The sequence below is a fragment of the Crocodylus siamensis genome, chromosome 1, assembly GCF_052110815.1.
Source record: "Crocodylus siamensis isolate JL-2025a chromosome 1, ASM5211081v1, whole genome shotgun sequence".
NCBI lineage: Eukaryota > Metazoa > Chordata > Crocodylia > Crocodylidae > Crocodylus > Crocodylus siamensis.
The window spans coordinates 40179339-40196844 of NC_143395.1; the positions used below are offsets into that span (position 1 = coordinate 40179339).

The window sequence follows — 17506 nt, forward strand, 5'->3', positions numbered from 1 at the left end:
ATAATAAAGTAAATCTTAAATATCTATGTTTTAATGTTTGCTTTGGGTTTCCTTATTACATGGTGGGTGGGTGTGTGATGGAGTGGTGTGGTGTCTGCAGGAGGGGGTGAGAACGAGGGTGGGGGAATGTGGGTGCGAGTGGGTCACTGTGTGGGTAGGTGTGGGGAGACTGTGGAAGGGGCGCTGATTAGGAGGGGTGGGACCCTGCATGAATGCCACATGCCCCCAGTGACTGGTACTGCCAGTGAGTATGAGGGGGTTGGGAGAACCAGCAGGGGAACTAACTGGGTATGCGAGGAACGAATAGGGAGTGCATGGAGTGAGCCAGGAGCTAGGGGAATGAACTGGAAGTGGGGAGAATAAATGGGGGTGGAGAAACAATGGGGAGTTGAGGATGGGCCGCTTCCCCCTCCTCCAACCCCTCAACTCCATGCTTACCTTGCAAAAGTCAGGTCCAGGTCCCAGGAGCTTGCACCACTGCATGCCCAGCACAGGCAGGCAACATGCTTCAGGACTGGGGAAAGGACCAATCACAGAGATGCTCTGGCACTCTGCTAGAGTGTCTTTGGAGGACTGAGCCTCTGGCTGCGTCAGGGCATGGTCTGGGACTGTGCCCTGACCCGTTTTTTTCTCCCAGGTTTTTGTTTGATATCCAGGGGGTCTAGTTTTGCTCCCCTGCTGCAAATTTGCAGCAGGACACACACACACACACTTTTGTTCTCGCATGTGCCTCTTACAGTGTCTCAAAGGGGTTTGGGATGCTGCAAAAGGGACGTGCAGGCTAATCTGGATGAGCACTGGGAGGACAATGTAGCAGTGCGTGGGCATTTCAGGAAGGTTTTGTAGAGTGTTGGGGACAACTTCTTAGTGCAAGTGCTGAAGAGACCAACTAGGAGCTGTGCTCTTCTTGACCTGCTGCTCAGAAATGGGGAAGAATTGGTGAGAGATGTAGAAGTGGATGGCAGCCGCAACTATGTAATGATTGAGACAAGGATCCTGAAAAAAGGAAGGATGGAGAGCAGCAGATTAAGGACTCTGGACTTCAGAAAAGCACATTGACTCACTCAGGGAACTCATGGGCAGGATTTCCTGGGAACAGAGTCTGAAGGAGAAAGGAATCCAGGAAAGCTGGCTGTACTTTAAAGAAACCTTAGTGAGGGCACAGGAAGACTAGCAAGTATGGTAGAAGAACAGCTTGGCTTAGCAGGGAACCCTTCTGCTAAAACAAAAAAGGAAGTTTACAAGGATTTGAAACTTGGACAAACAACTAGGGAGGGGTATAAGGATGAAGATCTCAAGGCATTTTTCACCTCATTTTTCAAAGCAAAGTCACATCCCAGACTACTGCACTTGGCAGCAGAGTTTGGGCAGGCCGTGAGCAGCCAACAGTTGCAAAACAACAGGTTAGGGATAGTTTTTTATCCTTTTCCCTTGCTTTTTTTCCTGCCCTTTTCCCTTGCTTTTTTCCCCTGCTGATTTATGGTGAGCCTGAACACTGAAAGAATTGGTTTTGCAGCTGATATATTGCTTACCTATGCCCAAGTTAGAGATCTGACTAGGCATAAGGCTTAAGATGCTAAAGTTAGCAGAAGTGTAATATTTATTTTAACTAACATCAGCAAAATGACATGCCTGTTTAACAAAATCACTGGACTTAGTGGAATGTAGGGCTTTAAATGGTTAATCATTTGTCTAATCAATCGACCATTTGTTTAGTTGTGGAATAGAGGAATTTAAACCAGACAGGGGAGGAAACCAATGGTGCATCGGCAGGGAAAGTGCAAAGATAGGTTTTAATCAGACGATGAGTAACCGCAAGTGACCGAAGGTAGTAGGGGTGATGACCTCACACAGGCGCAGAGTGAAATTATCATGGTAATGAGCCATGGAAATGAAGGCAGGGCTGGAGGCATGGGTATAATGGGAGGAGGTTGGGAGAGGAGACTGGGCATGCATTAATGCTAATAAGTGTAGGCTGGTAGGTGTAAATGTATGAATGCACTGATGTTCTGGGCTGCTCTCCAACTGGGTGGGGATCCGCCTAAAGTTGCCTCCACTTCAATAAAGTTGTTGAATGCAGTATGTGCTTGTGTTTTCTCCATGAGTGGCCATGCTAGTGATCTGGGCAATTGATTCATCACTCCCTAGTCATTGGGCCTCACGTGGACTTGAAGTTTAACATCTTGGGGTAGTCGGCAGGATCAATACACATTTGGAGAGACTGATCATGTTGTCCTACCAGGGTAAGGTCTAGGAGGAATTCCTAGATTCTCTGGGACTTTCCTCAGCTATCGTTACCCAATCCATCTCCTTTTTCCCAGTAGCATGGCAATGGGTACAGAGCCTTTTTGTCTGTTGCTTTGGGGTCAAGGTGACATGCGTGAGTTTGTGGAGTCTTGGGTGAATCAGAATGGGAGTCCATTGCAGGGGCCCCTGGAGTGTCCATCTAACTCATCTTGGGTGTTGGTCTGAGGTTGGGCTGAGGGTATTTTAAAAGAAAAACTGTGGAAGCAAGCCTTCCATAAAGCTGCTGCCCTCCAGGCATTGTCCTGGGGTGTTCAATCTCTATGGCAAGAGTGCTATAGGATAGGGAAACTTTTTGTCAGGAGAAAGATGATCTTATTTGTCAACTTAAGGATGTAATTGCCCAGCAGCAACAAGTTGCCCATGGATCGGTGCTGCTGTTGAGATAAAGGAAAGGGATTGGGAGGATTTGCATAGTGCCAGGAGGGAAACTGAGTCTCTCAAATCTCTTATTGATAAGTTGTATCAGGAGTGTGAAACTGCGGAAAGCAGCCGATTCTTGGGGTGTCACCCTTTCGAGTGGTAAAGTGCTGCCAGCAGTAACTCCTTCTGCACCCCTTCCTTATCCTGTTTTGATCCCTAAAACCCCACCTTCCTGTCCTCCCAGTGAATCTCCTGACTGTTCAACAGAAGTGCTCCCTGTTGAATGAGTCATAACTTGTGTTCCCCACTCCCTCTGGAGAGGAGGCACTGCTGGTCCCCAAGAGACTCCCTGCTGACCAAAGATTACTCCATAGGACTGATGTACAGATGCCAGAGGGAACCACCAAAATGCAGCAGGTTAGAATCTTCTCACCCTCCCCTCAGGAGAAAGAGGCACTGAAAGCCCAATTAGGTCTTATGCCTTTGGGGTGGAATAACTGGACTCACTGGTTGGCAGTGGCAGACAAAGGTCTCAGTTTGTTGTCTGAGAATGAATTGATTGATGTTTTGCTAGTATTGGCTAAAGGAGTTAGCCCTGCTATGTTGGGAGATGGTGAGTGGCGGGTTCAAATGTCAATGATCACCTGCAAACTAAAACAGGGCATTGGACAAATGCAGCCACTTCCAGGGGAACATTCCCATGCTGTCATTAAGAGAGTACAAGCATGGGGCCGAGTCTGGGAAGATCCTTTGCCAGCACAATGCTCTCCACCACCTGGTGCTGGAGCCAATCAGGCTACCCGCCTTTTTGCTGCCTGGTGCAGCTGGTTCCTCCTGAAGTACTCCTGATGTTAGAAATGCAGTCAGGAGCACTGCGGGTGGACAATCTGCATTGCTATCTTGGAAAGGCAGAGGCTTGGTAGTGATTGCAGAAGACAGGCCAAAGCAGGCAGGTTCAGGGAGAAGCTGAGTCTAGACAACAGTTGAAATATCTAGAGCAGATGATGGAAAGATTGGCTGCCAGATTTGCAGGTTCTCTAGCTAAGGGATCTTCTGATCACTCCCAGCACTGAAACAATGTGCAGGGAGGGTATCAAATCAAGAAAGGTCCTCGGCCATGCCTCCCTGGGGACTGGGATTGTCCCCAAGGGGTGTGCACAGCTCTGAATTTTGCATGCCAAGAAACTGTTTCAAGTGTGGCACTCCCCAGCCTGCCCCATGGGTGCTTACCCTCACTTCTAAACCTAAACTCCTATCCCCATCCATTTTAGACTGAGGCTGCACCTCCAATGGTCTCAGCCACTGTTTCCCATTTCAGTTTAACCAGGATAAGAGACTACAGGTCGAAGGATGGGTAGAAGGAGGGGCGCCTGAAATTTTTCTATTAGATACCAGATCCATGCTAATTTTAGTAAGGTTATTTCACCCAAATATCAGGAAACAAAGTTGGCAGGTGTCACGTTTGGTATTGATGAACAACTTGTGACAATGGGTGCAAAGATTTCAGTTGGACTGGATGTGCCATGCCTCCTTTAATATTATTGGAATGTCCTTTTTAAAACATTGTTGTATTGACCTGGCTAATCAATGTGTCTGGGTGGACAAAAACCCAGCTCAAGAACTCATGGAACTGGCTTGCCACTCCATCAAAACTTTAAAACCCGCAATGATCCTCATTGGTTGTCCACTGGTTGGGAAGAATTGGTAAAGTTGCATAAGCATGAGTCCAATCAGTCTGAAGAAAATGACAATTTTGTTTTGCAGAATTTGCAGAAAGATGGTCATGATGAAACGGACAGTGACGACATTGGGCTTAAGTGTCTGCTGGATCATCAGTTGAAACCTTCCACCAAATGATGGGTATGTTTGATTTGCATTTTTTTCCAAATTCTTTTTTTGCAGGTGATGACACCAATCACCCAGAGTATGATATTGGAGAGCCCTTTTATCCCAATGGCCTTGAACAGCGTAAATTGACAACTGAGCTGCCTGTGGCCTCCCTTTCAAGTAGTTGCAATTAATGGCTGTTCAGGCTAATTCCCCCTCTAACAAGTGGTTTTTGGGGTCTTATGGATGTCACCTCATGGATTCTAATGCTAAATTCCTAGATTCCACTAGACACTATGTAACAACAGATCAAATTGCAAATTGGCCCTGGTGGAAAAGGCGAACTATCCCTTGGTGGCAGGGAGGTACTTGTAATGGAAATGGTGGATGGGGATATTATTGGGAATTCATTCCCTACACACAGGATGTCTGTTATGGAGATGCAACGCGATGCTCTGGAGTTTTGCCATTGGCACCCGAGGATTCCCTTCAACCAAAACCAACAGTTAATAAAGCCATACCTCCCAAGTTAACAACAGTGCCATTTCTTGAAAAGTCAACCACTTAGAGGCCTATTGTCCCCCACCCTCAAAATGAATTTTTGAAAAGCTGGTGTGCCACATACCTCTATCAGCAAAGAGGTATAATAAGATGGGAGCAGCAAATGACTTGGCATGCTAATGGCACTGCTATGAAGTCAGGATGGAGTTCTCCAATCTTGAAATGGAACATTAGTTGGCTGGCTGATGAAAAATGGGTTGTAGTGAGTCTGGGTTTCTGTTATGTAGCTAACAAATCTTCTAACATCCAAAGCTGTCACACAGTATTGCATAGCACCAACCACAGAGAAACATAGGGTGGATCCCACTGGGTTTGTGACAATGCCATCACCCTCACTGGCAGTATTACATGTTCAGTACTCACCCCATTGTCCTCTATCCCTCAGCCTGATGGGCACCTGAATTGGGAATGCCACTTGCCTTGGTGGACTAGTAGCATGGAAAGGCCAGTATTGCTCAACACCTCTATTCTTCACATGAGAATCACAATTGCTCCAGATGAATGGTTCACAAAGCATTATTTCCAGAATTGTAGTATAGGATCTCAAACTCAAATTAGCCTTCTTAAATGGGCCATACCAGAAGTATTCCCAGCCTCTTCAGCTAAGAAAAAGAGAGGTGTCATTGACACTATTTGGGATGGAGCAAACTCAGTGATGGAATTCCTATAAGGGAGCTGATAATGCTGCTACTTTAGACAGAATGGAACATGGCATTGCCTACATAGATCAGGGCGGGAGAGCTGGGTATTGATGAATGCTATTCAATGAACCTCCTATGCGAGGGCAAGTGTAACCCGTGTCTGCTGCAGGTTACCTATATGGAATTCAAAGATCTGACCTTGAATGAAGCATGTGACAGCGCACAACAGGCTTTGAGTGCTCAGTTGGTCAGTGCTGTTAAAGACATCAAAGAGAACTTTGGCCGAAAGATTTGGACAACAGTAGCCTCGCTATCACCTTGAAGTCTGTGTGGTAGTTCCGATGCTATTGGACATTGAATTGGGAAGAACATCAAAGGGACCTTTGTTATTTCACAGCCACTGGACCAGCAGGCAGACTTTGGACTAAGGGCCAATGATAGTCTCAAGTTGCAGCATGGGAAATTTAGATTACATATTAGAAAAAAAAAAATTCTTACCAGGAGGGTAGTATAGCCCTGGAGCAGGCTACCCAGAGAGGTTGTGGAATGTCCAACCTTGGATATTTTACAACCTGGCTAGGCAAAGCCTGGCTGGAATGATATAGCTGAAGATGCTCCTGCTTTGAGCAGGGGATTGGATTAGATGATCTCCAGAGGTCCTTTCCAACACTCATTTTCTATGATTCCCTAATTATCTACCCACAAAGGTTTGCACTGGGGTGAACAGAGTATCATTCTTCCAAATTGTGCCCTCAAATATGGCAGACGATTAGACTATATTCCAAAGTGAGATGCTTTTGTGGTTTTTCCAATTTATATAAAATAATTAAATATGCTTTGGAGCTAGGATTTTCTGGCCCTAATTATCAGACTATAGCTTTCTCTTACTTATTCTCTGGAAAATGTATTAAGTACATGTTTTATACATATGGAACAACGTTATCAAAAGAAGTTTGACAGTGTTTTTTGGGTTTGATTTTATTTGTTCTTTATTTTTAAAACAGCTATAAAAAGAGCTCTAGCACAACCTCTTTTAAAAATAAAACTCTCATTACAGAACACAATGTGGCATCTTGGTGGCAGTTTTCAGACATTGTTACCTTGTCTGCTTCCCTCAATGTGATCTGATAAACCCATTTTACAAATGAGGAACAGATAGCTTTAGTAACTTGCCCATCTTTACACAGGAAATATGTGGAAGATTCAGAAAATGGACCTATATGGATTCAATCCTGAATCCAAAGACAGCATATAAAAAACAAAAATATCTTTCCCCCTTAATGTGGGCAAGTTCCTTTATTTTGGTTAATGTATGTAGTGCAAAATAATCCCCAAGTAGTTAGTTTTAGTTTCTCAAAATTTTTAAATACCAAGGGTAAAATGTCCCTCATTTGAGGCAGTGGACAGAAGAGAAATGGGCATATATATTTTTCCACACTAAGACACATAAATGGCACACAGCTTTGAGGCATCTAAGTCAACAAAAGGAATCCAATTTTGCATTCTATTTATTTATTTTTTTGATTTGCATACTGCCGTCCACAACAAAGACTCAGGGAAACTTACAGAAGAACAAACAAAGAAGAAAGCAAAAGAAGTCTATGATCCATTTTTCAGATTCAGATCTGGTCATCATCAGTCATGCTTTCATAACTAGAGTATAAACATAGAACAGAATCCCCAAACATATCTCAACCTAGGTCTGCTTGCTGGACTAAATAGGAAGGTTTTACAGCACTACCTAAGGAGGTTTTACTTAGGCTGTGGCAGGCCTCAAGAGGAAGGGAGTTCCAGAGCTGAAATTTGATTAAAGAGAACAAATTTCCATGTGTTTTCACCAAGCAGATGTAGTGCATTGATGATGGTATTCAAGGATGTTACTCTTAGCTGACATTCATGATTGTGATGTAACAGGCAGTCCCTTTGGTACATAGGGCCCAGATTGTATAGGGTTTAAAAGGTCAAAACCAGCATCTTAAAGTTTACCTGAAAAGCTATTTGGACTCAGTGAAGACTCTGGAACACTCAGCATATGTATTCCTGGTAACCCATCACTGTCGGAAGGTAGAACAATGTGTTCTGCATCAGCTGCAGCTTTTGGATGGTCTTCAAGGGCAGGTCACTTGGGGCATATTGTAATAGTCTAGTCTTGAAGTTACAAAGGTATGGATGATGGTGGCCAGCTATGAATTTGAAAGAAGGGTTGTAGCTTTCTCACCAGGAACATCCCAGGTTGCAAACCTAATTTTCCCCAAGACAATAATTCTGGGTGTCAACACCACCTTGAAGACCAGCTTGGTTAATTCAGTCTGGGAACCTATTGTGAAGCATGGTGATCAGTCCATGAATAGTATACTAAATTCATCCTTCACCTAAAGCATGGAATAGACACAGTCCATGTTGCACAGCTTAGTAATGGATACCTTCTGTTCACCAAACTTTTATTGAAGAATACCACCACTCTATCTCCTTTCCCCAGTCTTAAACCCTAGGCTGAATCTGCAATAAATATCCAGCCGGAACTATCTAGACAAAGATCAGCCCAGAGGCCTCAGTGATACATGCAAAGACACATAACAGCCCAATGACTAAACTTTACTTATTATACATGTTGGGAAGAGATTTAGCCCTACTCTCAAGGCACCTAAGTCCATTTATTCTGTTATGATTACACAAAATCTCCAAAATTACAATCTGCAAAAGCAATGATTAGTAATTGTTTGACACTGGTGTGTGTTGAGAGTGTCAATGTCCATCACACCTTCTGTCTGGTCTAGTGGTTAAAGTACCTGTGCAGGCCAAAGAACACACGAGACTCAGGCTCTTCCTGAGGTGAGATAAACATTAATCTTCCACTTTATGGGACAGCAACCTAATCACCACACCGCAGGTAACCAGGACTGCAAACACTTTCCTATTGAGGCTAGGCTACTTGGCAGCTAAGCAGAAAAAGCATCCTGAATAAAAAAGGAAATAGGAAGGGAGACTGATTCTGCAACTCACAGAGGTGGATGCTGCCCTAGTTGTGGGGAGGAAAAGAAATAAGGACTTTCTTCCAATGTTGTTTGTACATTTTGTATTACATATATTGGGAAAACTCCCTTGAAAGCAAAGAACATGCTTCTTCAAATGGGGCTCCACCTGTTGGAAATTTCCTCCCTATGAGACTGGAACAGATACCAAGATTGCACTATTTGAAAAGCCTTTGAGTCACAGTTCTCATGGATAAGTACAGACAGTCAAAAAGTCTGAGGCTGAATTGATTCAGTCTTTACAGGTTAGTCTAAGATTGAACCAATAAGCAAATGAACACACATTCACTTTTGAGTCAGAAAATGCAGCCACTGCCTTGCATTGGCTCAAGCCAGAAGCCAGGGGACACCAGAACATGGCTCTCTGGCACAGAGCCAGCATGGGTTGTGTGTATACTTCCTCTTCCTGCTGCCCCTGAGGTCCCTGGGATTTGCAGTCCACAAACACAGCAGCAGGACTCTGCAAAGTTGCCCATCACTTCATCTTCCTGCTTCTAGGTCCCTCTGGGATATATAGTCCACAGTCACAGCCAGCAGTAAGCAAGTCATCAGGGCAGAACTGCTCTGTACTTGGGGAAATGGAAATTTAACCCCTTTCCCTGGCCCTAGACCCCAGCCATGGTTTGCCTTGCAGGGGGCAGTGGGCCAGCCCTCACTGCTCCAGCTAGGAAGCAGAGGAGCAGGGCCAGCCCTGCTCTCTGGAGTAGACAGCACAGTACTGTCCAGGGCTCTAACACATGCTGGGATGCTTAGGGACTCTGATTTAACTTAAACCAGGAAGGGGTTTAGGACAGAAGTTCCATAAACTGGTTTGATCTTAATCAGCCAAGTCTACTCAAACTGGTCAAACTGGTTTGACTTCAATCAGTTAAGCCTACATTCAACCAGGTTTATCTTAAACCAGTTCTTCCCATTTTGAAACTGGTTTTGTGTGCACTGAACTTCTGTTCTGTTACAGGTTTAAATCCATTTCTGATCACTTAAACCGGTTTATGTGTAACTTCTGTCCCTATCCCATTACAATAAGTTTTTTTTTTTTGCAAGAGAAGCCTCTTGGAAGATATCATCCATAATCCTTAACAGGAAACAGTGCTTGGGGAAAGAAAAAGAAAGCCTGGCACAGTTGTAGGAGTAAAACACAAAGTCTCAGATTTTCCCTTTTAAAATAAGAAAGCCCATTAGTGTACACTATTCATCCTTCTCACTTGTTCACCTATTTTGTGGGACAAAAGCTACTTCTCTCTTTTGTCAAATTGCTCCTGAAATCACACTTCCCTTGTGACACCTTTTGACACACAGGAGAAGCAGGCATACGAATGACTGCCTATCTAATTTTTTCAGCTTACCCTATCTACTTCAGACCAACCCTTCTACTTACACTGGTGCAACTCTGTTGGGCTAGACCTTACCTCTGTTATTAAAATGAAATCTAAAATACTATAGCTTGAAATGGAATAAATTCAATGTGAAAATGCTTTTGGTAGAAGTGCTTGCATTGAATTAATTGATTTAACTTATTTAGCTAGTTACATTTCTTAAAAGCAAGAAACAATTCACTTCGCATATTTTATGTAAAACATAATGGTACATTTTAAGGTAGTAGGTGCATTCTAACTGTAATACATGTTTATGGCATTTGGATATATGAATATTTATGGATCAACCAAAAGAGTAAATTATGTGAAATGGGAGAAAAAAAGATAATTTAAGACAAAGATCATTTAGAACAACAACAACAAAAGATAATTTGGAGCATCTTTACAAATGCTCAATGGTGGTGAAAGTGGTTTTTAGGGCATCTTTACAAATACTCTCGGAAGCCACTCTAATTAAAGTGCCTGCAGCATCTTCTGTATTCAACATCTGTCGCAGAGCACTCAGGTGCCCTGCACCTGAAAGTGGATACAGCTCAGGAGAGACCCCTAGTGGCAGGAAGGGGGAGGCTCAGCTGCCAGTCACCAGGGCTGCACAGGTGCTGGTTGCTGAGGCAACCAGTAAAACCAGCTTACAGGAAGGGGCAGGGCTTAGCACTTCTTAAATCCAGGTGAAAGGCCAGGAGAGTAGTTCCTCTCCAGTGGCCATGGGAGTAGGAACTCAGTTAGGACAGGCAAAGGGGAGAACTCTGGTGGTGTGAACATCCCCTGGTTACTGCTGGGGTTGGGGAGCCCTCCCTCCCTCTCTCCCTCACTCTCTAGTAGAGAGTGAATCTGTTTTGACCGGACGGTCTAATTTTATGTTGTAGCCCAGGGGCTTTGTGTTTTTATGTTCACTTTTTTGACTGGAGGACTGGGTGAGGCTATTAGGGGTTGGAGGAGGCCTCATAGGGACTCCTCAGTAGCATGGGGCGTTCCTGGTGCCAGAGAGGGTGCAGCATTTGCAGGGTGTATTGGCACCAGCCCCAGAGCAAGAGGGGGGCCGCGAGGAGCCCCAGAGTGAGAAGGGGGCAGCGGGGAGCCCCAGAGCGAGAGGGGGCAATGAGGAGCCCCAGAAGTAAAGAGGAGGTCCAAGACATAACAGGGCCCAGGTCAAACCATGTCAACACCATCTGCAAGGCTTGGGCTGCGGTGTAGGGGAGGAAAAGGAGCCAGAGGTAGCACCCCCTGTCACCAGGGCATGAAAAATGGGCAGCCTGCAAGTAAGATCAAGGCGTGGCAGGAAAGTAGGCCCATTACAGGAGGGTGGAGCCACTCCCGGAAAGGCTCTGATATTGATACTCCTGTCACAGCATCCCATGCTTCAGAATGGTGTCAGGCGTGCTTTAACTAAACTCATTCAACAAGCTTTAGTTGAAGTGCCCCCAACACCATTTTGAAACACAGATATGCTGAATATATGTTATGCTGAGTCTGCTGGAATGTGCTAATTAGCACAAGCATGCTCCAGCAGACTTGATTAAGTAGCATGCATAGGAGCAGGCATTGGGCATATGTATAGGTGTCATTATATTTTAAATGATGAAAAAAGTGAGGAACCCAACAGTCACTTCCAGAGCATGCTGTCAACATATTTAGTGTAAATAAAGGGTAATGTGGTATGACTGACATTCAATTTGACTGACAGAGGATGATTTGGGAGGTCTTAAGGCTTAGATGTATGAGTAAGTTGATATTTCAATGCTGATTAATAACAAAATCTTTGTTTTTCATTCTTTGATACCATTCTTCGATACCTTTTTTTTAAAACAATGGATATATTTCAAGAAGCATCTATCATTGTATTTGTCATGTACTAGACTAGCTTATTACTTATATCAGATGTTAGTAGTAGACCACTCAGAGTGATTACATGGCTGGCTAAGAACTTTGTACTGGTTACAGTGGTAATATGAGTTTTATGAATAGTCCAATTAGAGAGAATATTATTTATTCTTTGGAAAATGCTGATTTCAACTTATTTGAAATAATGTCAAGACTGTCAACACAATCCTTTATTCCCTGGCTTTTCTCTTTATTGATTCCCTCCACAGGTAAAAGAAGTATTACTTCAGACCTTGTCCCTTCCTAATTGGTTTGCAAGGAAATACATGTTTCTCTCAGGCTGTGTCCCTAACTAACTTCCAAATAAAGGTTCAGCATCCAAAGGAACAGTTAACAGACTCTTTCATTAAAAAATAGGAAATTATAAGTCCGCTGGGAGATGTTAAATTTATTTCTTGATTAATGTACTAATTTGCCGTTCAGTTGTATCATGTGATACACACAGGGAGATAGTTTTTGGCCAAGCATTCTTGGATGAATTTCTCTTTCCTGCAAAGTAACTCTCTGTGAGGACTCTCATGCTGAACTCTGCTGCCTCAGAGTGCCTCAACAGATGTCATGAATCACTGCCCCTCTTCCCTTTCCCCAAGCACCTTTAAGCCTGCTTCTTTTTGGGCAAGTGTAGATGAAACAGGGGCCCTAAATTGAAGTGGTGAGTTTTAAAAACACCACTTCAATTTAGAGCTGATAAAACCCATGCGCCGTTCACACACCCCACTGACTTACCTGCCTCTCCGGCAGGGGAGAGGAGGGCAAGCTGCCAGCAGGCACAGCAGTCCCTGGGCTGAGGTGGGAGGGGCTGGTGCTTCCCTCTGTGGCAACAGCACCCCCCCAGGCAGCTGGCTTGGGTAGTTCCAGGGGGCACCACAGCCATGGGGGAAAGCACCAGGTCCCTGCACAGCTCAGAGTTAATGCAGACAGGCAGGATCGGGGGGCGGGAATCAGGCAATCAGTCTCACTGTTTTTCTTGAGCAAAGCCTGCTTTCCTGTACTGCTACCAGGCTGCCTACAGGGCTTGCTGTAGAGCAAGCACGGGGCCCAGTGCTTCACTCCATGGCTGTAGGGGCAGCAAACTAAAACTCCTTAAAGGAGTTTAGTTTGCTGTGCCCCAATTCAAGGTGCATTACACCGTCAAATTTCCTACAGCAGCTGGAATTAATGTGCAATACACTGCTGCCTTTTGAAACACCAACACTATTAAAACAGTGCAAAAAAATTAGTCCACTTTAAAGTGTCATGCACACACACCTCTCATTTTGTCTACACACAGCCTTAGGAAGCATTTAGCACCTCTTCCCCATGACAGCCAGAGAGGAAACAAACATGTAGTATAGAATGCTTTAGTTGTACAGAAATCTGAGAAGGGGGAAGGAAATTTGTCTGGAAAGCTGCTAATGGGACAAGATGGTGGAAGAGGAAAATCACATACACAAAATCTCCTCATAAATGTGTTCCAGGAAGATCCAAGAATCATCATTCCTTCCCCCCACCAAGAAACTATGTATAGGGGGTACACACAGGTGCACGTGCACCCCCTGAGCATGGAGGTTTACCCCCTACAAAAAGGCGTGCAGTCACCATTTACCACTGCACCTTCAATGCCACCAGTGGCATTTGCAGGTGGTCCATGATCCCCACTGGATGCCGCTGATGCTGACACTGCTGGTGGCATCTGCAGGAGCTCCCCACTTATCACCACCATGCTCCCACCACCACTGTGCTACTCCAGCAGCTGGGGGCACACATCATTCATATTCCCACCCCCTTCACATGGGTCTCCCCTGCTCTGGGCAACACATTACTGGTCTACACATTACTGAGACGTACACAGAAAATGGTGTCACTCAAAGTTGCTTTAGGCCTTTTTAGAGGCTGTAAAAATAAAACTATGGGGGAGGTAAACAGAAAATTCAAATAAAGTCAGCTTTTCAATGTTTACAAGATAAAAATAATTAACAGATTTGATACAAAAAGTGTGATTTTTATACATTTTTTTACTCTAAGTACAGAGTGTATTGTTTTTTCCTACGTTTAAGGGTTCTTTGCTTACTTTGGTCTATCAACTTCACTACTTTTAATTAAATTAAAGAATTTCTCAGCAGTGGACTGAAAGATTGTGTCCTCATAGTGTAATAGACATTAGAATCTGAAGGATATTCTCCACCTCATTTTATGTATTATAACACACAGTGCTCAGTGGAAATTATTTGGTATATTTTGAATAACCTGTGTTAAAATCTCCATTGTCAAGCAGTATATTCCCTATGGCCTAAAACTTCACTTCTGAATCTACAAAAATTGAAACTGTTTTACAGCATTCAAAATAGAGTTGCTTATAATTTTTATTCAAAATCTATTATCTGTAGGTCACCACCACACTTGCTGGCCCTTTCTACTAGGTCTAGATCTAGATAGATAGATTGATTGATTGATCAAGGTGGATATATCTATCTATAGATGTGCGTGCGCACACACACACACACGCACACACACACGCATGCATGCAAGCATGCAGGCGTACACACAGTTCCTACCTGAAATCAGAGCCTGCCCTTTTTCCATTCTCAGGAATTCCAGGATCAGGACACATGTCAGATGCAACTGCATCCCCACCTTGACTTACTGAAACAAAAAGAAAGAAAAAAAAATGATGAGCAACAGTTAATTGTAAAATGAAATAAATGATTCTTCAAGCCAGCCACAATTCAAGCCAGCCATAAATCTCATGATGGTAGTATAAAGAAAGTTGGTAAACTGTTGCCTTATGTATATATTTGTTTGCTAGAGAGTGATGTCTTCTTTCACTGTTGTGGTTACATGAACAAATCATTTTATTTACATGGGAAAGCAAGAGACGGAGTCTTCTAATACAACTCTTACTCTCTGTTTACCATTACCATCCATGTCTCATCACTAGCAAAGAAAAATAACTTTTGTGGAAGCCCTAGTGGGAATATTCCCAACAGATCACTCTGAGAATATACAAGTCAGTTACTAGTTTTTGCCTTAGATGAAGTATATGGTGAGGCACTATGGAATTAGTAGGCCTGTGTGAATAGGGAAGTATTCAATTGAAATTTGGATTCACCCTATTTGGAGGACAGGGATTCAAATAAGAGATTCAGATCACTGTCCCGAATCAATTTGGCCAAATAAGCTTTGGAAGATGATTCGGAGAGATTCAGTGATTTGGCCATGGACTACAATGGGGAATCACTGAAATACCTACAACTTTGTCCTTTTTGGCAGATTTGGAATAAAACAGCAAGGATAGTAGCCCCTTTTGAAGGCACAAAGCCTGCCAAGTTTCGAGGAGATAGGTGCACGGGTTTCTGGGAAACTGCACCTCAAATTGTTCAAAGCAAAATTCATGACATGCGTGACTTTGTGTACGTGTTTAGGTGCAGTAAGGTGAAAACATCAGGCATGGTAGCCCCTTCTGAGTCCATAAAGCCTGCCAGGTTTCAAGGAGCTAGGTGTAGGGGTTTCTGTAAAATTGCACCTCAAGCTTCTGAAAGCAAAACTCATGACGTGTGACTTTGTATGTGGTTAAGGATGAAACCAGCAGGGATGGTAACCTGTAACAGGGAGCCTTCTCAGTGCTGGTTAGATTTCCACCTGCCCTCCTATTTTTAGGCCAACCACCTGCCCTTTTTTTGCCCAGGCAGTAATAGCTCACAAAAGGGACAGACAGTCTTCAGACAGAGGCTTATATGCTATATGCTTCTACATCCCTTCCCCAGAGCACTGTGATTGGAAAGGGACTCAGGGAAAAATCACCATAACTGGCCAGCTACCGATGTCAGTGTTTCCACCCAATGTCTCACCCTCTTTTTAGTTTCTGTTCTTGTGCAAGGCTGCCTTCCAAATTGCCAAATCTCCATATCTTTTTATGATTTTTTTTCCAAATCAATTCAGAGGTTCTGAATTTATTCAGAGGGCTTTTTGTCTCCCAACTTGATTTGGATTTGGTGATTTGGCCTCCATATTGGGCTGAATCTTCTCTGAATTGAATTGGTGACCGAAGCATTGCGCACCCCTAAGAATTAGCCCCATCCAAAATAATCTGTCATGAATACAGAATTACTTGTATAAAAAATTATCTCATAACTATGTCTTGACCAACAAATATGTATAGACATTAGAAGACAATAGTATATCTATTTACATGGACTAAACTCAAGAATACAAGAAGATACCAAGGAGGTTTAAAGTCTTATCTTGATGCCTTCCCTCAAACTGGACAGAATAAAACTGTGCCCCTTCCTAAGCCACATATTCAGATAAAGAGGGGAAAAAAAACCTTTAGAATCATTATTTTTACAAAATACGTGCTCAACATTTACTTATAATGTGCAAAATATTTTATCTCTAGCCTGGCATGGGTCCATTCTTAGTTATTGATCCAGTATGCTTACTTAAACATAACATTGATCACAAATCTCAAAATACTGCATAAAAACAAGGACAAAAATCTATGTCCATTACAAAACTGTGCATATAAACACAAACTTATGCGTGGAATAAGATATTGATATAGTTATTTGTGTAAAAAGTCTCACTAATGAAAATAAGATTCTTTTGGTGAAGTCGGACTGTTCTATGTGAGACTATTTGGAGTAGTAAATGAGCAATGGTTTATGTTCTAGAAGTTCAAATTTGCTGATGGATGTCTTAACAGTTTGTAATAAGTTTGTGGCTTCTCATCTTCCACCAGGAAGCCAGATTCTAATGGAGTACTGGACAGGATGCTTGGCTTCCTGGTGGAAGATGAGAAGCCACAAACTTATTACAAACTGTTAAGACATCATTCAGCAAATATGAACTTCTAGAAACCCCTACACATATCTCCTTGAAACTTGGCAGGCTTTGTGGCCTTAGCAAGTGCTACCACCCCTGCAGTTTTCACCCCACTGTGGCTTAATACACACACACAACATGAGTTTTGCTTTCAGGATTTTAAGGCACAGTTTCCCAGTAATCCCTGTACCTTTCACCTTAAAACTTGGCAGACGTCACCCCCTCAGCAGTGGCTACCATCCCTGCAAGTTTCATCTAAATCAGCAAAAAAACCCAAAGGTATAGCTATTTCATTGATTCCCCATTATACCCTATGGCTGAATCTCCAAATTGCACAACCTTTTTCAAATCTTTGCTGAATCAATTCAGCTGAATCAATTCAGAAAAGTGATCTGGGTCTTCAAATTAAATCATATGAATCACAAATGCCTGAATCCAAATCCAAATCAAATAGTTGCCTAGTCACATAGGCCTAAAGCTTTCTTGCCTGGATTGCATGCCAGGCCAGCCTCTGGTTTCTTGCATATTCCTTCCATCCAGGACCAGGAGACACACCAACTGCAGGTACTTCCTCAGCCTGACAAAGTCTTTTTCAACCCAAAAGCTTCCTAAGATATATTTTTTCTATTTTATTTTTTTTCATAATAAACATATAAACATAAAAACACAAGATAAGCCATCACACACCATGAGTAACATATACCCAGCACAACATCTTTAC

The 17506-nt window shown here is 43.2% G+C and overlaps 1 protein-coding gene across 1 annotated transcript in view; it reads right to left on the reverse strand.

The window, feature by feature from the left end:
• CSMD1 (CUB and Sushi multiple domains 1) overlaps positions 1-17506 on the reverse strand; it is a 2270760-nt gene that overhangs the window by 812802 nt on the left and 1440452 nt on the right. The window contains exon 8 of the mRNA XM_090033387.1: positions 14520-14607. Coding sequence (XP_089889513.1) covers positions 14520-14607 — 88 coding nt within the window. The remainder of the gene's footprint in view (positions 1-14519; positions 14608-17506) is intronic.